This window comes from Musca autumnalis, unplaced genomic scaffold (assembly GCF_047663935.1).
Source record: "Musca autumnalis isolate F117 unplaced genomic scaffold, ASM4766393v1 scaffold_5, whole genome shotgun sequence".
Classification (NCBI taxonomy): Eukaryota; Metazoa; Arthropoda; class Insecta; order Diptera; family Muscidae; genus Musca; species Musca autumnalis.
Genome location: NW_027412088.1, coordinates 16,220,113 through 16,246,919, shown reverse-complemented (window position 1 = coordinate 16,246,919; position 26,807 = coordinate 16,220,113). Strand labels below are relative to the sequence as shown.

Below are 26,807 nucleotides of genomic sequence, written 5' to 3'. Positions count from 1 at the left end.
TAATAAATTCACTGGATTTCAACTGGTAATTGCATTGTGTATACGTCTAGTAAATACTCATAAAGAAGGTTAACCAGGCAAAATGTTCGAATGTAAACATGGCGTTAGTTAGTTAAGAATTGCAGTCAAAATAACACGATTTGTTTGTGTGTTTTCATTTTTTAGGAATAGAAAAACTTGCTAATTGCTTAAATAAATAATTATTTAATACGAATTGACGGCAAGAATCTTTTCAAATCAACAAAAAACCGTGCAAAATAACACCACAAAGCTTTTTATTGTCAATAGTTTTCGGTAAATAAAACGCTTTTTACCCACACACTCTTGCCACATTTAATGACCTTGAAATCTGGCTTAATATCGCCGCATTGCATCAGCGAAAGTGTTATGGGTAGTTTTATCTAATTTCAGCCTTTGCAGAAAAAAAAACTATTGTCAATGGCATTCATTTTTCTTCTTCTTTCACTAATCAAAAACATGAGGACTTTAAATGCTTGGATAGAGAATGGTGGGATACAAACTTACAAAAGATGTTGTTGATGATGATGTCACTATGACGTCTTTATGTTCACGAAAAGTGTTGAAACTAAACAAAATAGCAATTTCGCGGCATCTTTTTGGTAAATAAAAAAACTTAATTTGTTAAATAAACAATTGTAGGTAAACACACACACAGTGGCACACAATTATGAACACATATTCATGTAGTTCTTTCTGGAAACTTACCAGCAAAATTGAAAGAAATTTTAAAAATACATGTTATTAAACATATTACAAGGAAAATAATATAAAAAATAAAGCAGCAGCAGCTAATATTTCATTAAATTGAATTATGAAGAACCAAACACTGGAAACACCAAAGGAAAATTTCCTTTTGTGAATTATCTTTATTTTCTAGAATATATTTGTATTAAAAACATAATTAAATAAACTTTATGCAATTTTGTACTCGTTGGATTATTTTTTAATTGATTACCATATATATATTTTTTAATATTAAATATTCTATTTTAAATACTCACCTATGCGGCATTGCCTCCTCTTTCTTGAATATATTTCGTATTTCATCTCCATCGAACACAAACAGCAAATCTGGATGACCAATTAGTCCACCCACCTTGGCAATTTTACCATAATTGATGTGTAACTCTTTCATAACTTTATCCAAATCACTTATTTTGTAGTGGCCTGAAATAAAAAAAAACATGAATTAATTAACAACAAGTAAAAAAGTATCAGTCGGCTTGGCCGACAGAGATATACCCTCAGCCTGTGTATATTGAAACAATTTTTTCCCAAAAAACGTATGTGTTTAGAGGAAAATATTGAACGTATGAACCGACAAAAATGTTGATAAGATTAAAGAGCAGAAGTTTTGCGGGGGAATTACTTAAAGGAATTTATCGACATTGACCATTATGGAAGTCGATCTCCAGCCACTACATATGGTGCTATAGGGTGGTGTTACTCCCATCGGGCTGTCTGCTTAAGAAGTGTGGTTTTGCCCCTGAAAAAACTTTTACTGCCGTAATTGAGGCAGCGAATGCAAGTTGCTTCAACAAAAATAAAAGTGATTCGATAGCAGGTCTTAAAGTGAACTTATCCGAAATTTTGTTTGGGAGGTACTGGATGAAGTGGACAACCATAGTCCATATTTGAACCTGATCTATATCTGGTAGATATAATAAGATGTGTAAAGTATGGACCAATTCGGCCACTCCCCTCAAAAGTTATCGTACAAACATTTTTCCGAACATTTTTGAAATTTTGTGGGGGAGGTATCTGAAGGAGTGGACCGGTATAGCTTATCTTCGAACTTAAACTATGCTTGGACAAAATATTCCTAAGGCCAAATTTTGGACCCAATCAGCAGATCCGTTGGAGAGTTATCTTGCGCTCCAACCACCTCACACGGTGTCATAGGGCTTTTGTGAAACTTTCAGGCTGTTTTCTCAGGAAGTTTGGACTTGCCCCTGATGAAACTTGTACCGTCGTATGGGGGGCAGTGAATACAAGTTTCTAAAACAAAAATCAAAGCGATTCGAGAGCAGGTCCTAAACTGCACTTAGCCGAAATTTTGTGTGGGAGGTACCCGAAGGAGTAGACCTATTGAGTCCATATTGGAACCTCATCTAAGTCTGGTACATATTTCACGATGGGCAAAGTATGAACCAAATCGGTTACCCCCTTAAAGAGTTATCGTGCGCACAAATTTTCCGAACATTTTCGAACTTTTATGGGGGAGGTACCGGAAGGAGTGGACCGATATAGACCATCTTCGTACTTAAACTAAGTTTGGGCAAAATATTACAAAAGCCAAAATTTGAACCGAATCGGTTCATCCGTTCGAGAGTTATCGTGCGCTCCAGCCAGCAGGACAGACAGACAGACGGACGGACATGGCTAGATCGACTCCAAATTGTCTGAAACACATTTCGTCCAAACATACTTGGGGTCTAAAACCATTATTTCGATAAGGCACATTTTCATCGTATCAAAGTGTATATACCCCCCTTAGCCTAAAGGCTGAGGGTATAAAAATATGTACTAAAGAAAAATATATTGAAACACTTTTAATTCCAAAAGACCAAAATGCCTCTAAAATATTTCTCGAAGAAACCCAAGGAGGTCTGCCCATAGAAGGCCAAAGATCCACTCTTAGAACATCAAGAAATCTTTTCGTAGAATATCAAAAAGCCCAATGATTTTCTCCTATAAAACTAAAATGTCTTCTTAAGTACACCAGGAGGTCTTCTCATGGAAAAACAGAAGGTCTTTTCAAGGAAGACCAGGAGGTATTTTTAAGGAAGACCAAAATGTCTTCTCATAGAGGACCAAAGATCTTCTCATAGAAGGTTAAAGATCCTCTCTGAGAACATCAAAAAATCTTTTCGCAGAATATTAAAAAGTCCAAAGATCTTCATATAGAAGACTAAAAAGTCTTCTTATTGAACAGATATTCAAAAACTTTTAATTCCAAAAAACCAAAATGCCCCTAAAATATTTCTCGTAAAAGACCAGGAGATCTTCTTAGAGAACGCCAAAGATACTCTCTTAGAACATCAAGAAATCTTTTCACAGAATATCAAAAAGCCCAATAATTTTCTCCTATAAAACTAAAATGTCTTCTTAAGTAGACCAGGAGGTCTTCTCATGGAAAAACAGAAGGTCTTTTCAAGGAAGACCAGGAGGTCTTTTTAAGGAAGACCAAAATGTCTTCTCATAGAAGACCAAATACCTTCTCATAGAAGGTTAAAGATCCTCTCTGAGAACATCGAAAAATCTTTTCGCAGAATATTAAAAAGTCCAAAGATCTTCATATAGAAGACTAAAAAGTCTTCTTATAGAAGACCAGTAGGTCTTCTCATGGAAGTCCAAGAGGTCTTCTCATAGGAGACAAAAAGGTCTTCTATTAGAAGACAGAAGGTCTTCTCAAGGAATATCCGGAGGTCTTCTCATAGAAGACCGGGAGATCGTCTCATAGATGTCCAGGAAGTTTTCTCATAGAATACCGGGAGGTCTTCTCATAAAAGACCAAGAGGTTTTCTCATACAAAACCAGACTGTCTTCTCAAAGAAGTCCAAAATGTCTCTTCATGGAAGACCGGGATGTCTTCTCCTAGAAAACCAGAATGTCTTCTTATAGAAGATCATAATAACTTCTCATAGAAGACCAGAGGCCTTCTTCTAGAAGACCCGAGGTCTTCTTCTAGAAGACCCAAATGTCTGGTCATAAAATACCAATTTGTCTTCTCATGGAAGACCGGGATGTCTTCTCCTAGAAAACCAGAATGTCTTCTCATAGAAGATCAGAATAACTTCTTCTAGAAGACCCGAGGTCTTCTTCTAGAAGACCCAAATGTCTGGTCATAAAAGACCAATTTGTCTTCTCATGGAAGACCGGGATGTCTTCTCCTAGAAAACCAGAATGTCTTCTCATAGAAGATCAGAATAACTTCTTCTAGAAGAACCGAGGTCTTCTTCTAGAAGACCCAAATGTCTGGTCATAAAAGACCAATTTGTCTTTTCACAGAAGGCCAAAAATCGTGGATTTTTTTAAAAAATATATTCTTTTCAAAATATTGCATTTTTAAAATTTTTTTCTCTATTTAAAAAAATGATTTTCAATAATCGGGATTTTTACGAATATTTTTTTCCCAAAGTCGTGAATTTTTTTAATAATCGTGAGTTTTTAAAAATATTTCTTAAAATTATTATATTTATTTTACAAAAATCGTTGAAAAATATTCTTCCAATAATATTTGAAAAATATTTTTTTTAAATAATCGTGAATTTTTAAATATTTTTTCAATATTCTTGGATTTTTTTTATGTTTTTTTTCAATAGTCGTGGATTAAAAAAAAATATATTATGTTCAATAATCGGGGATTTTTAATTATATTTTTTCATTAATCGTGGATTTAAAAAAAATATATTTCTTTCAATAATAGTGAGTGTTTTTAAAACATAATTTTCCCAATAATAGTGAGTTTTTTAAAAATATATGTTTTTCAATTTTCATGGAGTTTTGAAAATATTTTTTATATACTCGTGAATTAAAAAAAAATAAATACTCGTGGATTTTTAAAAATATTTTTTAAATAATCTTTTTTTAAAAAAATATTTTTTTAAAAATTGTGGATTTTGTTAAATATATTTTTTTAAAAATCGTGCATTTTTTATTTTTAATATATTTTTTAAAAAATCGTGGATTTAAACAAAAATCGTTGATTTTTTAAAAAATATATATTTTTTCAATTATCGAATATATATTTTTAATATTTTTTCAATTATTGAAAAAAAATATTTTTTTTAATTGTGAAGTTTTATTTTCAGTTTTTTCGACCTTTCAATTTTCTATGTCAATTGATAAATTAATTCAAGCTCGAGGTCATGTTTTTGATTTGATAATCGTGAAGTTTTTAAAAATAATTTTTCAATAATCGTGGATTTAAAAAAATGTAATAATCGTGAATTTTTAAAAATATTTTTTCAATAATCGTGGATTAAAAAAAATGCAATAATCGTGAATTTTTAAAAATATTTTTTCAATAATCGTGATTTTTTTAATTTTTTTTTCAATAATCGTGCATTTTTTAACAATATTTTATAAATAAACGTGGATTTTTTAAAAATATTTTTTTAAAAGTCGTGGATTTTTAAAAAATTTTATTCAAAAAAAAATATTTAAAAAAATCCACGATTATTAAAAAATATAATTTTTTTATAAACGTGGATTTTTAAAAATATTTTTTAAAAGTCGTGGATTTTTTAAAAATGTTATTCAAAAAAAAAATGTTTAAAAAAATCCAAGATTATTAAAAAATATAATTTTTTAATAAACGTGGATTTTTTAAATAATTTTTTTATTAATCGTGGATTTTTTAAATAATTTTTTTATTAATCGTGGATTTTTTAAATAATTTTTTATTAATCGTGGATTTTTTAAATAATTTTTTTATTAATCGTGGATTTTTTAATATTTCTTTAAATGCTTGTGAATTTTTTAAAAATATTTTTTCAAAAGGCTTGATTTTTTTTAAAATATTTTTTTAAAAGTCGTGGATTTTTTAAAAATGTTTTTCAAAAAAAATATTTAAAAAAATCCACGATTATTAAAAAATATAATTTTTTAACAAACGTGGATTTTTAAAATAATTTTTTTATTAATCGTGGATTTTTTTTAATATTTCTTTAAATACTCGTGAATTTTTTTTAAAAATATTTTTTCAAGTCTTGAATTTTTTAAAATATATTTTTTAATAGTCGTGGATTTTTAAAAATTTTTGAAAAAATATTTTTAAAAAATCCAAACGTATTTAAAAAAAAAATCGACGATTATTGAAAAAATATTTTTAAAAAATCCAAACATATTTTTAAAAAAATCTACGGTTATTGAAAAATATTTTTTTAAAAAAACATCCACGATTATTGAAAAAATATTTAAAAAAAATCAACGATTATTGAAAAAATATTTTTAAAAAAAATCCACAATTATTGAAAAAAAATTTAAAAAAAAATCAACGATTATTGAAAAAATATTTTTAAAAAAAATCCACAATTATTGAAAAAAAAATTTAAAAAAATCCACGATTATTGAAAAAATATTTAAAAAAAAAATCCACGATTATTGAAAAAATATTTAAAAAAATCCGCGATTATTGAAAAAATATTTTTAAAAAATCCACGATTATTGAAAAATTATTGTTAAAGAATCCACGATTAATGAAAAAATATTTTTAAAAAATTCACGATTATTAAAAAAAAATATTTATTTCAAAGAAATAAATTTTTTAAAATAAAAATTATTAAAAAATATAATTTTTTAATAAACGTGGATTTTTAAAAATATTTTGTTAAAAGTCGTGGATTTTTTAAAAATGTTATTCAAAGAAAAAAATATTTAAAATAATTTTTTTATTAATCGTAAATTTTTTTAAATACTCGTGAATTTTTTAAAAATATTTTTTTAAAAGTCGTGGATTTTTTAAAAATGTTATTCAAAGAAAAAAATATATAAAATAATTTTTTTATTAATCGTGAATTTTTTTAATATTTCTTTAAATACTCGTGAATTTTTTAAAAATATTTTTGCAAAAGTCTTGAATTTTTTAAAATTTATTTTTTTAATAGTCGTGGATTTTTAAAAATTATTGAAAAAATATTTTTAAAAACTCCAAACATATTTTTAAATAATCTACGGTTATTGAAAAATATTTATTTAAAAAAACATCTACGATTATTAAAAAAAATATTTTTTTAAAAAAACATCCACGACTATTGAAAAAATATTTTAAAAAAAACATCCACGATTATTGAAAAAATATTTTTAAAAAAAATCCACGATTATTGAAAAAATATTTTTAAAAAAACCACGATTATTGAAAAAATATTTTTAAAAAAATCCACTATTATTGAAAAAATATTTTTAAAAAATACACGATTATTGAAAAATTATTGTTAAAGAATCCACGATTAATGAAAAAATATTTTTTTCAAAGAAAAATATTTTAAAAAATCCAGGATTATTAAAAAATATTATCTTTTAATAATCTTGGATTTTTTAAATATTTTTTTTTAATAATCGTGGATAAATAAAAGATAAAAATAAAAGATAATATTTTTTAATAATCCTGGATTTTTTAAAATATTTTTCTTTGAAAAAAATATTTTTTCTTTAATCGTGGATTCTTTAACAATAATTTTTCAATAATCGTGGATTTTTTTTAAAAGATAATTTTGCAATAATCGTGGATTTTCTAAAATATTTTTTCATAATCGTGGATTTTTTTAAATATTTTTTCAATAATCGTGGATTTTTTTTTTAAATATTTTTCAATAACCGTAGATTTATATTTTTCAATAATCGTCGATGTTTTTTAAAATATGTTTGGATTTTTTAAAAATATTTTGTCAGTAATCATGAATCCGATTATTGACAAAATATTTTTTTAAAAAATCCAACAAAAATTTTTTAATCATCGTGGATTTTTTAAAAACATTTTTCAACAATCTTGGATTTTTTGTTATATTTTTTATTAAAAAATCCTGGATTTTTTTTAATATATTTTTTCATAAACCACTGATTTTATTTAATGTACATATTTTTTCAAACATCGCCAATTTTTTCGAAGTAATTTTTTTCAAACATCGAGGATTTTTTTAATTATATTTTTTTAAAAATCGCGGATATTTTTAAATATACATATTTTTTCAAAAATTGCGGAATTTTTTTTTAGATATATTTTTTCAAAAATCTTCGATTTTTCAAAATATATTTTTCCAAATAACGTGGGTTTTTTAAAATATATTTTTTTTGGGATTTTTTAAAAAATAATTTTTCAGAAAACCTTATATTTTTCAAAATATTCATATTTTTTAAAAATCGACTTAAAAAATATATATTTTTTCAAAAATCGTGCGTTTTTTAAAAATATTTTTTTGGGATTTTTTTAAATTATTTATATTTTTCCAAAAAAAAACGTGAATTTTCAGATTTTTTAAAAATATTCATATTTTTCAACAATCGTGTTTTTAAGTATATCGTTTCAATAATCGGGGATTTTTAAAAAATTGTTTAAAAATCGTGGCTATTTTAAAAATATCTTCCCTCTCTATCTTTTTATTTGTTCTTTAACGGAATCTCTTTGTATGCCGACACTATAAATTTAACATTGCCCTTATTTTTGTTAATAATTTCAACCTTTAACCACTTTTTGTTTTAAACCAAACTGTTTCGTGAGACAAAACAACAAAAAAAAAACATTTTTGTTTGGAAATACCACAAGACCACATTTTTGTGGCACATTGCGTGTCATGGCTTGTTCCGCCGCATTGTGGCAAAGTATTTTATTGCATGTTTGCTGTTGTAGTTGTTTTAATTATGCCTTTTTAATTGTATAATAGTTCAAAGCAACTCGCCCCCTTCTCCCTACCCTATCCCTCCCTTATATATATCTCATCATAATACCTTCACTACCCGACTTACCTATGAGTGGGGCAAAACGCCAAGAATTACCAATCAACGGCAGACCCCAGGGTCCAGGTACTTCATCATAGGAACGTACATTTGCATTTTTGATTGTCGTGGCACTGCTGCGATTGCTAGACGAAGTGAAAGGAAGGGGGAGAAGAAACATGGATTTTAATTAGTCTAAGACAGTTTGCAGAGGAAGCCAATTATTTTGATGGAACTTGGGGGGATTTTTGTGTCTCCCTTCTCTCTGTTTTTTTATTTACTTACATTTCACTAGACTTTTCTATTTTCCCATCACTTTGCTTTTGTTGGTGATGATGCGTTGTTACCGGAAATTGTTGGGGTTGCTCCTCCAGCGATGGTGTTATAACGGCAGCAGCCGAAAATGATGTTCGTTTGACCAATGACGTTGCTGTCGTGCGTAAATGTGACATTTTCTTGTTGTTGTTGTTGTTGTATAACTTTGTCGGTTATTTAAGATTACAAACGAAATATGAGTGAACAGCAAGCAGCAACTGTGGGTTGTTTTTCGTTTGTTTGTTTTGAATTTTGAATTTACTGCTGAAAGTAGAAAAAACAAAAACAAAACTTTTCTTGTTATCCATAAATATAATAAAAATTTTAATATTTTATGATGAATTGTATTTTATAAATTCCCAGCTAAGATATTGCGGATAGTCGTTATTATCATCTCGGGCTTTGTTGTTATTTTGTTTTTAATAATCCATATTTTATGAGGCCCATATACTGCGTACGATGCTATGCTCCAGGGAGTGTTGAATTTTTTTGTTCACTTTTAAAAGCATCACATGCTGAATTTTTTTATGGCCATAGTTACACCTGTAAAGTTGGTTTTTATTACCACAATGGGATTGGAAATATATTTTGTTGTTATGGCTTTACAAAGCTAAATATGTATGGTGGGGGGATATAAAAAAGTAACAATTTTCATGGCCAATCACCCAAAGCGGTTATTGAAAATGTTTCCAAATGTTTCTATCTGTAAAACATTTATCCAATAATCTTAAAAGAATTATGAGAAATCCCGATTGCTGCCATTCAAAATAAAAACAGCATAAAGTCCCTCAGCGTTGTGGCTACGGAGGCTAGATGCACTTGAATACGCCCAAACATGTGCTAATTGAAAAAAAAGAATTTAAACCACCACACACATTTTAAGACCAAATCCGGTTCAGGCAACTTGCAGTTTACCGAGCCCTGATCCTGATTACAAGACCACACTTCATGAGATAATGGTCCAAAAATCGGAAAAAACACCTGAAGGTACCGAATTGAGTATCCGATTTGGACGAAATATTGAAAATCAGAATATCTTTTCCAATTTTCAAGACCAACTTACTGAGATGAGTCTAAAAAAATTCTAAATATAAAAATCACCAAAAAAAAATTATACGGTGATCAACTTAAGTGGCTGCTGGAGCGAAAGAAGTTAATATTTCGTTATATTTCTCTTAAACGCACATCAAGTTCAAAGAAGGCAACACCTCTCTAAAAAATTCAACATTTTCTCTGAAGTGCAGTTTAAGCTCTGTTAGAGGATCCTTGTGAAACTTTTACTGAAAGTAATGCATTTGATCCTGAGTGTAACGATATAACATTTTTGTCGGCAAATCCATAAATCCTGAGATAATGGCTCGAAAATGCCTCTTCCACCAAAATACAAAATTTATGTACTTAATCCAATTTAAGCCCACTACTCTGATCTGTTCCAAAATTTTAATAGCGGGTAGTTGTTGTCATCTTGACTGCAACGGTATAATTTTTTTTTCTAGCGGGATGCTAACACTTTCCTAGATCTGACCCCGAAATGTTGCAATATTTTGGGTCATTCCGTCATTCACCGTCCCCACTAAAGTGGTGAGAAGACCATGTATTTTTACTGCAGGTAGTCTTTGTGCTGCCGTGGTGCAATGGTAGGCACACCCGCTAGCCGAGACAACTTAACACTGTGGCAGTGACAAAAATACCTCTCAGCGTAATGTAGACCACATTTCCTGAGCATTTCGGCAATGGGAAAACTTCTCAAAAAGTGATGTCTTTTGAAACACCCTTCGGTATCGGCAATACATTTCGCTGAGGTAATTTGAATCGGGATGCACTCATTGATATAGGGGAAAGTCTCCCTTGTCCCTTCTGGGAGGACTGTGGGAACATATGTATGTATCGGTTGTTAATGGGTTTTTGGTCATTTCTCCGTTTTTATAGAGGGAAATATGAACTTCTCGCAAGGGACTGCAAGGGTTCCAATTTTAAAGAACGTTCTGACATTAGACATTAAACTGGACTTCCACATTTTTTCGGTGCATATATTAAAATAATAAAATATACAATAATGTTATATTTTCTGGGGAGTCGCAGCATCCTGAGCCGAGCCCTAGCTACGTCGCACTATGTCGAGAGTTCATATTAACTGTGGCCAAAAATAGAAGGAGTTGTTGTAGGTGCATCAATTTTTGTACACGTATCTATTATTGACTTACAATCTCCAGGACAAACTGGGATGGTCGGTCCACGTTTTGATATAGCCCCCATAGAACCGGACCTCCCTACTTTCAGTATTTTGAAAGTTTTAGTCATAACGACCAACCGAAAGTACTGAAATTTGGTAGTTAGTCTTCAGCAGAGGTATGAAACTTTCCAACTGGGAATTTTGGGTGTAGGTACACGTTTTGATATAGCCCCCATAGAACGGTACCTCCCGATTATTGGTATTTTGAAGATTTTGGCCTCATTATTACACCGAAATTGCTGAAATTTAGTATTTAGTCTTCGTTGGGGGCATAAAACTTTCACCTTCAAAATTTGTCTGCATAGGTCCACGCCTTCCTATAGCCCCCATATAACCGTACCTCCCCATTTTCGGTATTTGGAATGTTGTGGCCTCAATATCCACCCGAAATGACTGAAATTTGGTGTTCAGTCTTCATATTTTTTTTTGTGAGCTTATTTGAAAACTTTTTTTGACCGATTAATGGTCAAAAACGGTCCATTTTTATACCCTCAGCATTTATGCTAACGAGGGTATATACTCTTTCATACGGGCAAAATGTGCCTCATCGAAATAATGGTTTTGGACCCCAAGTATGTTTGGACGAAATGTGTTTCAGACAATTTGGAGTTGATTTAGCCATGTCCGTCCGTCTGTCTGTCTGGCTGGAGCGCACGATAACTCTCGAACGGATTAACCGATTCGGTCCTAAATTTGGCTTTCGTAATATTTTGTCCAAACTCAATTTAAGTTCGAAGATGGGTTATATCGGTCCACTCCTTCGGGTCCCTCCCCCACAAAAGTTCAAAAAAGTTCGGAAAAATTGTGCGCACGATAACTCTTGAAGGGAATAACCAATTTGGTCCATAGTTTGTACATCGTGAAATTTCTACCAGACTTATATTAGGTTCTAATATGGACTCAATCGGTCCACTCCTTCGGGTACCTCCCACACAAAATTTCGGAAAAGTTCAGTTTAGGACCTGCTCTCGAATCGCTTTGATTTTTGTTGAAACAACTTGTTATCACTGTCCTCCATACGACAGTACAAGTTTCATCAGGGGCAAATCCATACTTCCTGAGAAAATAGTCTGAAAGGTGCAAAAAAACCCTATAACACCGAGTTGGAGCGCAAGATAACTATTGAACGGATCTGCCGATTAGGCCCAAAATTTGGCCTTTGTAATCCAAACTTAGTCTAAGTTCGAAGATAAGCCATATTATCCCTTCCTTTAGGTATCTACCCGATATAGATCAGGTTCGAATATGTACTATATTTATCCACTCGTTCGGGTACCTCCTATACAATACTTTGGATAAGTTCACTTTAAGACCTGCTCTCGAATCACTTCGATTTTATTTGAAGCAACTTGCATTCGCTCCCTGCATTACGACGGTAAAAGTTTTTTCAGTGGCAAATCCATACTTCTTGAGAAAACAGCCCGAAAGTTTTAAAAACCCCCTATGGCTCCATATGTAGTGACTGAAGAGCTCGAACCGAATACTACGTTCGTCCACACTTTAGATATTGTAATATTTCTTCGAATATTAGATGAAATTTTAAGGTGGTGCTTTTAGGTCCACTCCTTCCGCTACGTTTCCTACAAAAGTTCGAAAATATTCGCTAAAATGGTACGCGATTTCTCATAGACGTAGCAACCGATTTGGTCCAAACTTTGGATCTCTAAATATTGTCCAAACTTAGTTTATGTTCAAATTTGGGACCTATCTGTCCAATCCTTGTGGTAACACCCACACAAATGTTCAAAATTTATTTGTGGTTAAGGGTCTGTTCGAGGTTTCTTTGGACATTTTTACGCGAAGGTTTTCCTAGTGGCGCTGTTTACAGCGATATTATGTTTTTCGTAGGCTAGTGTGATAAAAAAGCTCTATCTATCGATTTCCCCGTAAATTTTTGAGCTTTAATCCTATCCATACTTTTGTCAGTTCATACGTCCAAAATTTTGAAAACCCCCCTAAGTACATACATTTCTCTTTTTTTTTTTTTTTTTGAAAATTGAAAAACTTATCCACACAGGCTGAGGGTATACCTCTGTCGGCAAAGTCGACTGATATTTTTTTACTTGTTATGGAATGAGTTCAGAATTTCTCTGGCATCACCTAAAGTCGAACACAACTTTCATAAACAAAAATAAATGGTACAGAAACTTCCCCACCAAAAATTGTGGAAATACGTCCAGGTTTTGACATATCCCCCATATAGCGGTACCACCCGATCAGGTATTTTTTGAAGTTTTTATCTACTAAAATTGGTTGTAATTTGATTTTGGGGTTGCGTTGAAGGTGGAAAGGGCTAGTTCGGAGGATGCAGTTCGGAAATTCGCAGAAGGTTGTTCGGAGATTCGGTGGAGGTTGTTCGGAGGTTTGGTGGAGTTTCGGAATAGTAAAATCTGTGTACTAAAAAAATTAAAAATAAAAAAATAATTTAAAAAATTAATGGCCTATTTCTGTAAGACCATTCGAATTCAAATTCGTTCAAATTAGTACCAAACGCCTGTTATTGTAGAAAATGTTTGATTGAAAACAAAAATAAATCAAATATTTTTAAAAACACAGAATATTGGTATTAGTTCGAACCATTTTGTATTCGATTCGTCTTAGTGAAACATAAGTTACAGTGTTTTATTTATAAATACACTTAAAAAGTAGAAAATAGTTTTTCTCTTAGGATTAGATCTCTCAAAATTAAATGATAATAAACAGCAAGTGTTTTAGTTGAGAGATCCCTTCATGAAGATGTATATACTTATTAAGGCTAGGAGAAAAATTATTTTCTAGTTTTTAAGAGCATTTAGAAATAAAACACTGTAATTTATTTTTGTTTTTATTATATAAGGCCATCGAAATGCATATTTTTATGTAACGGATGCAGAATTTCTCCGGCTCCACCTTAAGTCCAACTATATCACTCATAACAAAGACAATTATTTTCCCAGTGCTATGTGTTGGTAGCTGTACCAGACAATGACAAAGACTTCACCAGGGAAGACATGTCATCCCACATCTGTCCGATTCTATATTTGGCTCAATGATATGGAACCTCCTAATGACCACCACAACCTTGTTTTGTTTTAATGACATACATATGGTTCTCGGCACTATACTAAATGCTATTGTTTTTAGTACGGAATAAATAAAAATGTACATAGATTATGTATTTCAGCTTAATTTTGCATTTAATTAAACTGCAATAAATGCCAAGCACAATTACTTCCTTCTCGGTTGGTCGCCACTATTTGACCTCCATAAAAAATATAATATTTTTATTTAATTAAATGTACAAACTTTTGGCAACCTATTGCTGGAAATAATTACCTCATGTTTCTGCTTCTGAGCGTTAATTAAGAGTTTATTATACAAAATTTATGTCCGTAGTTTGTCGTTAATGTCACACCTAAACTCTGTGCTATTTTCTAAGAATCAACACTCACTACCACACACACATTTGGCTTTGAGTAAAATAAAAAACATAAACCATGGTTTTAAATAACATTTCGTTTTATACGCAAACCAAAAAAAAAAAAAAACATTTAAAACTTTTTTATCAGTTTTATAATGTAATTAGATCTAAACAACAATCACAACTTTTCGGCTCAAGAATTACAATTAATTTAAATTATTTTTTTTTTAAATTAATTAGGTGAATATTTCCGGTTGACTCATCGCCTATATAATACAATCTTATATTTTTCTGCGTGAATAAAATCTTTAAAGGTCTAAACTATATGAAAATATTTAAAAAATTATTTTGAAGCTTGTGGAACTGGAAAATGTTTACACATCCTTATTTAAAAGTCACGAAAATTCCTTATAATTTATATTTTATTTATTGATTTCCATTTTACACAAAATCCTGTACAACAATTTTCATGTAGTCAAAAATTATAAAATGTGTACATTTTTCCACTTTCCGGAACACCTTTTATATGACATCGATTTTTTTTCCATGTAATAGAACTGAGCTTTCATTGACCATTGGTGTCCACACATTATGGCATTACTGTTCCGCCTTTATTAAATAACAAATGAATTATCTCCATGGACCCAGAAAAAAACATTTTTTTCAGTTAAATTCAAATTGAATTACATTGGCCAAAACTACAAATTTAACTTTTTTACAATGGGTTACCCATTGCAAAATTTTAATACAAATAAAAAAACAACAAGAACTACAATCATAAATTTTGCGCAGTTACTTGTGCTGTTGCTGTTGTCACTTCATAGTTTATATAATTACATAGTTTCAAGGACTCTTGTAATTTTTCATGGTTAGTTAGTTTATTACGGGTTTCGGCTTTGGTAGTGGAACGAATTTGAAATTAAATGTTGTTTCGCTATAAAAAAATGTTTTGTCTTGTTGTTGTTGCTTAAATACAAAAATTACTTATATAAATTAACATAAGATTCCCCTATACTGAGGTCATACAAGTTATGTTAAATATAAGAAATATGAAAATTTGTCAAGAAATCTGTCGACAACATTTTTTTTCATACGTCTTACAGGACATTTAAAAATAAAAAATGTCATAAACTGTTTTGGTAATTTCGACCCCCCTAGATCGACCCATGACCAGACTTTGAACAGGATTCACATGTTTTTGGGGAAGAAATTTCCTTCAACCTCCAAGAAGGTTTTCTGTCTCTGTAGAGTAGCTTCAGAGCTCGTTCTATGTCTACAGAATTTCGATGGGAGGTCTTCTATCTCTGCTGCCGAAAATTACATGCAAGGCCTTCATATTTATAGAAGGGTCATATATCTTTATAAAGAGATTCACAAATTCTTATCTTTGTAGGAGGTCTTTAGAAAGTTTTCAGAAGGTCATCTATCTTTATAGAAAGCTTCATAAAGGTCTTCTATCTCTAAGAAAGGGATTTCGAATGGAGCTTATATGATCTTTAGAAGGTTTTCTATATTCATAGAAGGTCTTCTATTTCCATAGACGGTTTTCAGAAGGCTTTCTATATCCATAAAAGGTTTCCAGAAGGTCTTCTGTCTCCCTAAAAGCGCTTCAGAAGGTTTTGTATCTCTATAGAAGGGCTACAGAAGGTTTCTGTCTCCATAGAAAGGCTTCAGCGAGTCTTATATTTCTATTGAAGGGCTTGAGAAAGTCTTCTATCTCCTTAAAAGGTCCTCAGAAGGTTTACTATCTTCATCTTCAGAAAGTTTTTTTATCTCCATTGAATGACTTCAGAAGACGCTCTATCCATAAAAGGGCTTTAGAAGGTCATTTATCTCCATTCAAGGTCGTCAGAAGGTTTTCTGTTTCCATAGAAGGCCTTCAGAAAGTCTTTTGTTTCCATAGGAGGACTTCAGAAGGTCTTATATCTCCATAGAAGGGCTTCAGAAGGTTTCCTATCCCAATAGAAGGTCATCTGCTCCATAGATGGACTTTTGAAGGTCTTATATCTCCATATAACAGCTCCAAAGGGTATTCTATTCCCATAGAAGAACTTCGAAAGGTCTTCTATCTCCATGGAAGAATTTCAGAAAGGCTTCAGAAGGTATATCTCTATAGATGGGCTGTAGAAGGTCTTCTATCGCCAAAGAGGGACCTAAGAGGTCTTCTATCTCCATAGAAGGGCTTCAGAAGTTCTTCTATCTCCATAGGAGCACTCCAGAAGGTCTTCTATTTCCCTACAACGGATTCTGAAGGTCTTCTATCTCCATAGAAGATTTTCGGAAGGTGTTCTATATCCATAGACGGGCTTCAAAAGGTCTTTTATTTCCATAGAAAGACTTCAGAACTTCTTATATATCCATAGGAGGACTTCAGATGGTCTTTTATCGCCCTAGAAGGGCTGTAGAAGGTCTCCTTTCGCCATAGAATGGCTGTAGAAGAGGGTTTCCTAAGCCCATAAAAGGGCTTCAGACCTTCTGCTCTATAGAAGGACTTTAGAAGGTCTTCTATCTCCATATAACAGCTCCAAAGGGTTTTCTATCCCCATGGAAGAACTTCGGAAGGTCTTCTATCTTCATGGAAGAATTTCAGAAAGTGCTGTAGAGGGTCTTCTATCGCCACAGAAGGAGTTAAGAAGGACTGTAGAAGGTCTTCTATAGCCATAGAAGGGCTGTAGAAGGTCTTCTATAGCCAAAGAAGGGCTTTAGAATTTCTTCTATGTCCATAGAAGCACTGCAGAAGTTCTTCTATCTCCATAGGAGCACTCCAGAAGGTCTTCTATCTCCCTAGAAGGGATTCTGAAGGTTTTCTATCTCTATAGAAGATTTTCGGAAAGTGTTTTATATCCATAGAAGGGCTGTTCTATATCCATAGACGGGCTTCAGAAGTTCTTTTATTTTCATAGAAAGACTTCAGAAGTTCTTATATATCCATAGGAGGGCTGTAGAAGGTCTCCTATCGCCATAGGAGGGCTGTAGAAGGTCTCCTATCGCCATAGAAGGGCTGTAGAAGGTCTCCTATCGCCATAGAAGGGCTTCAGAGGGTTTCTTATGCCCATAGAAGGGCTTCAGACCTTCAGCTCTACAGAAGGACTGTAGAAGGTCTTCTATTTCCATATAACAGCTCCAAAGGGTATTCTGTCCCCATGGAAGAACTTCGGAAGGTCTTCTATCTTCATGGAAGAACTTCAGAAGTGTTTCAGGAAGTCTTCTATCTCTATAGATGGGCTTGCGAATATCTTCTATAGCCAAAGAAGGACTTCAGAATGCCTTCTGAAGGTCTTCTATTTCTATAGAAGATTATCGGAAGGTGTTCCATATCCATAGAAGGACTTCAGGTCTTCTATCGCCATAGAAGTGCTGTAGAAGGTCTTCTATCGCCATAGAAGGGCTGCAGAAGTTCTTCTATCGCCAAAGAAGGACGTAAGAAGGTCTTCTATCTCCACAGAAGGGCTTCAGATGTTCTTCTATCTCCATAGGAGCACTCCAGAAGTTCTTCTATCTCCCTAGAAGGGATTCTGAAGGTCTTTTATCTCCATAGAAGACTTTCGGAAGGTGTTTTATATCCATAGAAGGACTTCAGGTCTTTTATCGCCATAGAAATGCTGTAGAAGGTCTTCTATCGCAAAAGAAGGACTTCGGAAGTTCTTCTCTCTCCATAGAAGCACCCTAGAAGGTCTTCTATCTACCTAGAAGGGATTCATTCTACCTCCGTAAAAAATTTTCGCCATGAAAGGGCCTTAGAAAGTCATCTTTGCCATAAAAGGGATTCAGAAGGTCTTCTACAGCCAAAGAAGGACTTCAGAATGTCTTCTATCTCCATAGAAGGGCTTCAAATGGTTTCCTATGCCCATAGAAGGACTTCAGACCTTCTGCTCTATACCCTTTTTCCAAAGAGTTTTATATCCCCATAGAAGGACTTTGGAAGGTCTTCTATCTCCATGGAAGAATTTCAGAAAGGCTTCAGAAGGTCTTCTATCTCTATAGATGGGCTTGAGAGGGTCTTCTATCTCCATAGAAAGACTTCAGAAGGTCTTCTACAGCCAAAGAAGGACCTCAGAATGTCTTCTATCTCCATAGAAGCACTCCAGAAGGTCTTCTATGTCCACAGAAGCACTCCAGAAGGTCTTCTATCTCCATACAAGCACTCCAGAAGGTCTTCTATCTCCCAAGAAGGGATTCTGAAGGTCTTCTATCTCTATAAATGGACTTTAGAAGGTCTTCTATCTCCATAGAAGGACTTCAGAAGGTCTTGTACAGCCAAAGAAGGACTTCAGAATGTTTTCTATCTCCATAGAAACACTCCAGAAGGTCTTCTATCGCAAAAGAAGGACTTCATAAGGTCTTCTCTCTCCATAGAAGCACTTTAGAAGGTCTTCTATCTCCCTAAAAGGGATTCAGAAGGTCTTCTATATCTATAAAAAGTTTTTGAGAAGGTGGTATATCGCCATGATAGGGCCTTAGAAAGTCATATACCTCTCCATAGAAGGCCTTCAGAAGGTCTTCTATCGCAAAAGAAGGACTTCAGAAGGTCTTCTCCCTCCATAGAAGTACTCTAGAAGGTCTTCTATCTCCCTAGAGGGGATTCAGAATGTCCTCTATCTCTATAAAAAGTTTTTGGGAACGTGGTCTATCGCCATGAAAGGGCCTTAGCAAGTCATATATCTCCATAGAAGGGATTCAAAGTTCTTCTATCTCCATAAAAGGTCTTCAGAAGGTCTTCTATCGCCATAGAAGGGCTGTAGTAGCTCTGCTATCACCATAGAAGGACTTCAGAAGGTCTTATATCTATTATTTAGTTTTATATCTATATACACGATCTTCTGGATGTATTCTAAATCTGTGGAAATGCTTCTGAAGGTCTTCTATCTCTATAGAAAAGCCTCACGGTGCATTGAGTCTCTGCAGAGGAGCTTCAGAGAATATTCTACTTCTATAGACCTTATTTCATAATATTTTACCAAACTTATTATAATCTGTGGGTACCTTCCCACGAAAGTTCAAATTTTTCCGTTAAAATGATGTTCAAGATAACTCTCGAAGGGAATAAATTTGGTCCATACTTTGCATATCGTAAAATTTCTGATATAGATCTGGTTCGAATATGAACTATATCCACACCCAGACAGAATTTCAAAATTTTTCGCAAAAGTCCAGTTTAAGACCAACATATTGTTGTACTCGAGGCCTCATTTACGACGGTAAGTCCAACTTTTTGAAATAATGGTCCAAAAGCTCCAAAAAAACCCAACCGACACCAACTAAAATGCCTTTTGAGCCCAATAACTTACCAATTAAGTATCAGATTCGGTCAAAATTTGCACATCGTAATATTTATTTCAAAAGTTGTCCATATCGGACAACACCTTCAAGGATGGCTTCGAAATTTGTACTGTAATAATGACCCAATTGCTCAACAAAAATCCAACAGTGTCGAAAGAAATGCGTCCCAAAATTAGATCCATCCGTAAAAGTTCCACACTTTTACACTTTAATCCAGTTTAAGTCCCCTTTTCGCATAGTTTTGAAATTGATGTTTTTAGGGGAGACTAATATTTTTGTCACCAAGGAAAATACTATTTTCTTTAAATCTGGGGGGATCTGTTCATAGTACTTTTGATGTACCAATTCTGTTTGTTTTGTTATTGTTTTTGTACAGCCATAGGCTGAGGGTATTTAGCTGTCAGAAATGATGATTGGTACTTTCCTACCTGTTGATGGTATCAAGGTGTATAAAGTACCCTCTTCAGCCGCTTCAGTTGCGCGTTTGAAAATTTCAATTATATATTACGTGATCCAATAGCGTGTTTTATTAGCAGGATTTCAAAGATTTACTTTGTTTTTGTTTTTCGAAACTATTAATTTTTCAAATATTGCTCTGCTTACATTTGGTCTGTTCCAGTACTGCAAGAATCTACTAATTTTTACTATTTTTTTCGATAACATAAAGGACAAAATGTTATCGTAATAAAAAGTAGTAGCTTCTTGCAGTTTCTGGAACAGAGCAATTGTGATGATTTAAGTGACATTTCAAATTCATTGACATTTATATAAAGTAAAGTTTTGCAAACATGTTGTTTACATTTCACAAATATGTACATGTGTATGTACAAACATATGTAAAAATGCATTGACATTTTCCTGAAATTAATGTGAAATACTTACATTTCCTTGGCACGTGCTGAATGTTGAATGGAAGTTTATGACAGGTTTTCCTTTGTTGTGACTAATTTTGCAAAACTTTACTCCAACATTTGGTGAAAATAATTACACAGTTGATGATGCGTTTTCTGGTTTTGTGGAAAAGAAAATGACTTTAATTATTTTTCATGTTGTTGTACTATTTCAGTTTTCCTCAATTGTTTTTAATTTGTTAATAACAATTACGGCAATCACCACGGGGGGATGGTGGTCGTCGTGTTGGTGGTGGCATAAACTACAATTTCTCAGTCATATAAAAACTATTTGCAAAGAAAGTTATGACTCTAGAGCACACTTTTTTTTCTGTTTTATTGCTCAATGGTTTGTTTAAAAACAATTTCACACTTTTCACTTTACAACGCGTTCATTCGTTTGTTGGTTTCCACACGGAGGCATTTGATGTCAGATAATTGAATAAGACTAACCAACTGACTGGCTGGCCTGGCCTGGCAGACTAAATCATAAAATATTCATAAAAAATTTACTCTTCTTTTTTTGTGCGTTTTTGTCTGAAGTACTTTTGAAGTTATATTTGCTCAAAAGTTTTCACATGTATTTTAGCATCACTTTTTATTGGGTTTTTTTTTTATTCTTTTTCTTTTCCTTTTTTTCAAAAACTGTGCGAAAAAAGATGAAATTTACCAACTTTTTCTTTCAATGGATTTCTTCTGTTTTGTATTCTTTTGTTTGATGTTTGACAGACAGAATGCTCTAGTTATTTTAACAGAATTTTTTACTCACACACATACACACTACTTTCACATAATTGAACGGTTCAAGCAATTCAATGTATCCTTTTTCAAAAACACTTTATTTGCTGCGCGCACCCGTTATAACCGTTATTTTTTCAACTTAAAGCGACGTTCGTTGTTGGCTGTTAACGCTGAAATTTGAAACTAAACTCTTGTCTTACCTGTCGTCTTAACTTATACTTCATAGTTTTTGAGCCGCCTTATTCGTTTTGAGCTGCCTGGCTGGCTGGCTATGTGTGAATTAACAAAATTGTTAATTTTGTTTGTTTGTATTGGTAACAAGCAAATGATAAACAAAATAACTCCAAGTTCGACTTGTGTTTGGCTTTGATTTTATTCAAGACAATGCAAACTAATACAACTGGAAATGTGTTAAACAAAATTCTCCTAATTTGAAAACATGGTGGAGAGTTGTCATTTCTTTTGACACATCTTAAACGAAGCATATCACCCACAAATTGCCAAACACACACCGCATGGCACAATAATACAGGTACAGCGACAAAAACAGCTGGTTATCACACTAGTTGTCAAAATTCATTATTGTGAATAATAACACATACAAAATGTAAACAAGCAATTCTCAATAATGCATTATTGTGACCAACTTTGACGTTTGGTATGATTCCACCATGACACACCGTCTCTTGTGATCATTTCATGTAGCATTATTCTCTCTTCTCTATACACAGTCTCTTTGACATTGATGTTGAGACCATTGCAGGGATGGAAGTTTAGTTATTATGTTGAAATAGATGAAGTTGTTACTTAAAGAATTTGTAATGTAAAAAATTCAGACATTTAGACTGCGGGAAAAATTAATCTATTAAACATCTTGAGGATACGTTTAGTTGAAATGACAGCTCTTAGATGATTTTAAAAATATAAAACATAATAAGAACAAAGTTTTTTGGTGGCTGAAATTGAAAATCAGAAAAAATACTTGCCAATGCACAGTGGCCAATTTTACGAAAAACCTGACCAAAAAAAATAAATAAATTTACACCTAACCTTGTGTTCTTATGTTTTTCGGGTCGCTGATTTCATTTTTCATATTTATTAACCCTCAGACGGCCATTAAATGGGTCTTTTTGGTCCCTTCTCCTATAAAATGTGATCGTATCTGATTAAAATATTCTACAAATTTGTTCGCCATAAATTTTTACTATAGGTCCTAGAATACACCAAAACTCTATATCATACCTAAACTCCAGAAATATGCAAAATTATATACACATTTTAGGGTTAAGTTCGTACTTCATGTGGGTTTTGGCAAAATTGTCATACAACCTTGGTTAAAAAGTTCACAAGAGTAGCTTAAGAAGGTTTTCTGTCTCTGTAGAGGAGAGGAGCTCGTTCTATGTCTACAGAATTTCGATGGCAGGTCTTCTATCTCTATAGAAGATCTCTTCTATATGTATAGAAGGACATCCGAAAATTACGTCAAAGGCCTTCATATTTATAGAAAGGGTCATATGTATATCTTTATAAAAAGATTCAGAAAATCTTATCATTGTAGGAGGCCTTTAGAAAGTTTTCAGAAGGTCATCTATCTTTATAGAAAGCTTCATAAAGGTCCTCTATCTCTAAGAAAGGGATCTCGAATGGGGCTTATATGGTCTTCATAAGGTTTTCTATATTCATAGAAGGTCTTCTATTTAAATAGACGGGTTTCAGTAGGCTTTCTATATACATAAAACATTTTCAGAAGGTCTTCTGTCTCTCTCTAGAAGCGCTTCAGAAGGTTTTGTATCTCCATAGAAGGGCTACAGAAGGTTGCTGTCTCCATAGAAAGGCTTCAGCGAGTCTTATATTTCTATTGAAGGGCTTGAGAAAGTCTTCTATCTCCTTAAAAGGTCCTAAGAAGGTTTACTATCTTCATCATCAGAAAGTTTTTTATCTGCATTGAAAGACTTCAGAAGGTGCTCTATCCATAAAAGGGCTTTAGAAGGTCATTTATCTCCATACAAGGGCTTCAGAAGGTATTCTATTTCCACAGAAGGCCTTCAGAAAGTCCTTTGTTTCCATAGAAGGACTTCAGAAGATCTTATATCTACATATAACAGCTCCAAAGGGTTTTCTATCACCAGAGAAAAACTTCGGAAGCTCTTCTATCTCCATGGAAAAATTTCAGAAAGGCTTCAGAAGGTCTTCTATCTCTATAGATGGGCTTGAGAAGGTCTTCTACCGCCAAAGAAGGACTTAAGAAGGTCTTCTAAGTCCATAGAAGGGCTTCAGTAGTTCTTCTATCTCCATAGGAGCACTCCAGAAGGTCTTCTATCTCCCTAGAAGGTATTCTGAAGGTCTTTTATCTCCATAGAAGATTTTCGGAAGGTGTTCTATATCCATAGACGGGCTTCAGAGGGTCTTTTATTTCCATAGAAAGACTTCAGAACTTCTTATATATCCATAGGAGGACTTCAGATGGTCTTCTATCGCCATCGAAGAACTGTAGAAGGTGTCCTATCGCTATAGAAGGGCTGTAGAAGGTCTTCTATCTCCATAGAAGTGCTTCAGAGGGTTTCCTATGCCCATAGAAGGACTTCCGAGCTTCTGTTCTACAGAAAGACTTTAGAAGGTCTTCTATCTCCATATAACAGCTCCAAAGAGTTTCCTTCCCCATAGAAGAACTTCGGAATTTCTTCTATCTCTATGAAAGAATTTTAGAAAGGCTTCAGAAGGTCTTCTTTCTCTATAGATGGGCTTGAAAAGGTCTTCTATCTCCATAGAAGGGCTTCAGAAGGTGGTATACAGCCAAAGAAAGACTTCAGAAAGTCTTCTGTTTCAATAGAAGGGCTTCAGAGGGTTTCCTATCCCCATAGAAGGTCTTCTGCTTCATAGAAGGACTTTTGAAGGTCTTATATCTCTATATAACAGCTCCAAAGGGTTTTCTATCCCAATACAAGAACTTCGGAAGCTCTTCTATCGCCATGGAAGAACTTCAGGAGGGCTTCAGAAGGTCTATCTCTATAGATGGGCTGTAGAAGGTCTTAAGAAGGACTTAAGAAGGTCTTCTATCTCCATAGAAGGACTTCAGAAGGACTTCTATCGCCATAGAAGGGCTGTAAAAGGTCTTCTATCGCAAAAGAAGGACTTCAGAAGGTTTTCTCTCTCCATACAAGCACTCTAGATGGTCTTCTATCTCCCTAGAAGGGATTTAGAAGGTCTTCTATCTCTATAAAAAATTTTTGAGAAGGTTGTCTATCACCATGAAAGGGCCTTAGGAAGTCATATATCTCCATACAAGGGATTCAGAAGTTCTTCTATCTCCATAGAAGGCCTTCAAAGGTCTTCTATTGCCATAGAAGGGCTGTAGAAGGTCTTCTACCGCAAAGCAGGAACTTAAGAAGGTCTTTTCCCTCCATAAAAGCACTCTAGAAGGTTTTCTATCTCCCTAGAAGGAATTTAGAAGGTCTTCTATCTCTATAAAAGATTTTCGCCATGAAAGGACTTTAGAAAGACATACATCTCCCTAGAAGAGATTCTGAAGGTCTTCTATCTCTATAGAAGATTTTCGAAAGGTGTTCCATATCCATAGAAGGACTTCAGATCTTCTATCGCCATAGAAGTGCTGTATAAGGTCTTCTATCTCTCTAGAAGGGATTCAGAAGGTCTTCTACCTCCCTAGAAGGGATTCAGAAAGTCTTCTATCTCCCTAAAAGGGATTCAGGAGGTCTTCTATATCTATAGAAAGTTTTTGAGAAGGTGGTCTATCGCCATGAAAGGGCCTTAGAAAGTCATATATATCCATAGAAGGGATTCAGAGGTTCTTCTGTCTCCATAGAAGGCCTTCAGAAGGTCTTCTATCGCAAAAGAAGGACTTCAGAAGGTCTTTTCTCTCCATAAAAGCACTCTAGAAGGTCTTCTATCTCCCTAGAAGGGATTCAGAAGGTCTTCTATCTCTATAAAAAAAGAACTTCAGAAGGTTTTCTCTCTCCATAGAAGGACTCTAGAAGGTCTTCTATCTTCCTAGAAGGGAATCAGAATGTCTTCTATCTCTATAAAAAGTTTTTCAGAAGGTGGTCTATCGCCATGAAAGGGCCTTAGAGAGTATATGGTAAATTCCAAATTTCCTTTACAATTACATAGAAAAAAAATTAAAAACTTTTTTGGCGAGCACATCCGCCATTTTTGGTGCATGGGTTACGAAAAAAATCGTGGTTTCAAATCTGTTCGCGTTCACAAAATTGGATGCTGCACTCAAAAGTTATATGCGGTTTTACTCTCTTGTAAAGAAAAAATATTTAAAAATTCCTATTGTGTTGTAATAAGAACATGTATATATGAATCGTTAGCAGCATTTGATATCTTTCCGTAGATGCTAAAATAGTTGCTAATTTTATTTTCATTTTCGCGGAAAATCAAGAAATATTGAAGAAATCTTGGAATAAATTTTATTTATTCTAAATCAGAGTCCAAAAAAATCTCCAAAAAATAATTTAAAAATACGTACAGAATCTAGACAACGCGTAAAAAAATGTGAGACCAAAATTATAAAGATCGCGTTTATAACTTGCATATTACAGCAACAACAAAGAACGGAAACTTATTGTTGGAAATAATTTCAAAAATATATTTTTGGTTAAATACAAAAAAATTGAAAAATAAATGTTGGGAGTTATTCTATTAGTTCGCTAAATTTCGATCCAAATCCTGAAGTATTTTGCTAAAACTTCTACGAGAAAAGTAATTAGTCATCGTGAAAGTATATTTGCTTTCTGTGATAAGCAATAGAAATAAGTAGTAGAGCGTAATAATGAAATTACAACCAAAGAAAAAACACAAAAATTAAAAAGCGTGTAATTCGCGAATCCGTTTAAATCAGTTGAGGTGCATGTGCTTTTGGGATACAGGGAGTCTATGTCTACCAATATGCATGGATTTTCCCATGTTTTATTCAGCGCCCAAAGTGTGCCACCAGTTGCATCTTACTATTCAAAAAACCTTCAAGTGGGCAAAAATTACGCGATGTGCATATGATTATAAGGTGCATCCGATTTCAATGGCCGTCTATTAAAAATACGTCAATATAAATTATTTTAGACAGATTCGTCAAGAACTGCGGATGTGCCACCACATCCTATTTTGGGATAAATAGGGATATTACTCCCGAATCTTTGTAATTTGTGACACACCTTTTTGGCAAATATTATAATCGCGTATAAAGGATTACATTTATGTAAAAATAATCAAAGAAAATCGCGGTTCAATTCGCGGAATTTTCAAAATATATTTTTGCAGAATTTCCTACTTTCAAGGTATCTATATCTGGCGTTTTAGTGGATGGATTCGAACGCGAAAGGTCTTATTAGATCCGGCACGTAAAAAAACTAAAATCACGCGGGGTTCAGGGGTACCTGTACGACAGTTGTAAATTTTAAAGCCAAAAAATAGGTTTTTTCAGAAAATTTACGCACCAAATTTTGGCCTTTGGACTCCTATTACTAGGAAG

General features: G+C 33.1%; 2 protein-coding genes across 10 annotated transcripts in view; one reads left to right on the top strand and one right to left on the bottom strand.

The window, feature by feature from the left end:
- The window catches only part of Cyp49a1 (Cytochrome P450 49a1), a 49,878-nt gene extending 28,334 nt beyond the window's left edge, over positions 1–21,544 (bottom strand). The window contains exons 1-5 of one of the 6 annotated variants that reach the window (XM_073991899.1): positions 21,517–21,544; positions 20,568–20,692; positions 8,743–9,033; positions 8,488–8,603; positions 1,023–1,188 (exon numbers count right to left, since the gene is read on the bottom strand). In XM_073991899.1, the coding sequence (XP_073848000.1) occupies positions 1,023–1,188; positions 8,488–8,603; positions 8,743–8,909 (449 nt within the window). In that variant the 5' untranslated portion in view covers positions 8,910–9,033; positions 20,568–20,692; positions 21,517–21,544. The other 5 variants (XM_073991897.1, XM_073991896.1, XM_073991895.1 and 2 more) reach the window with 5 other exon arrangements.
- Galphao (G protein alpha o subunit) overlaps positions 1–26,807 on the top strand; it is a 184,752-nt gene that overhangs the window by 140,078 nt on the left and 17,867 nt on the right. The window lies entirely within an intron of this gene.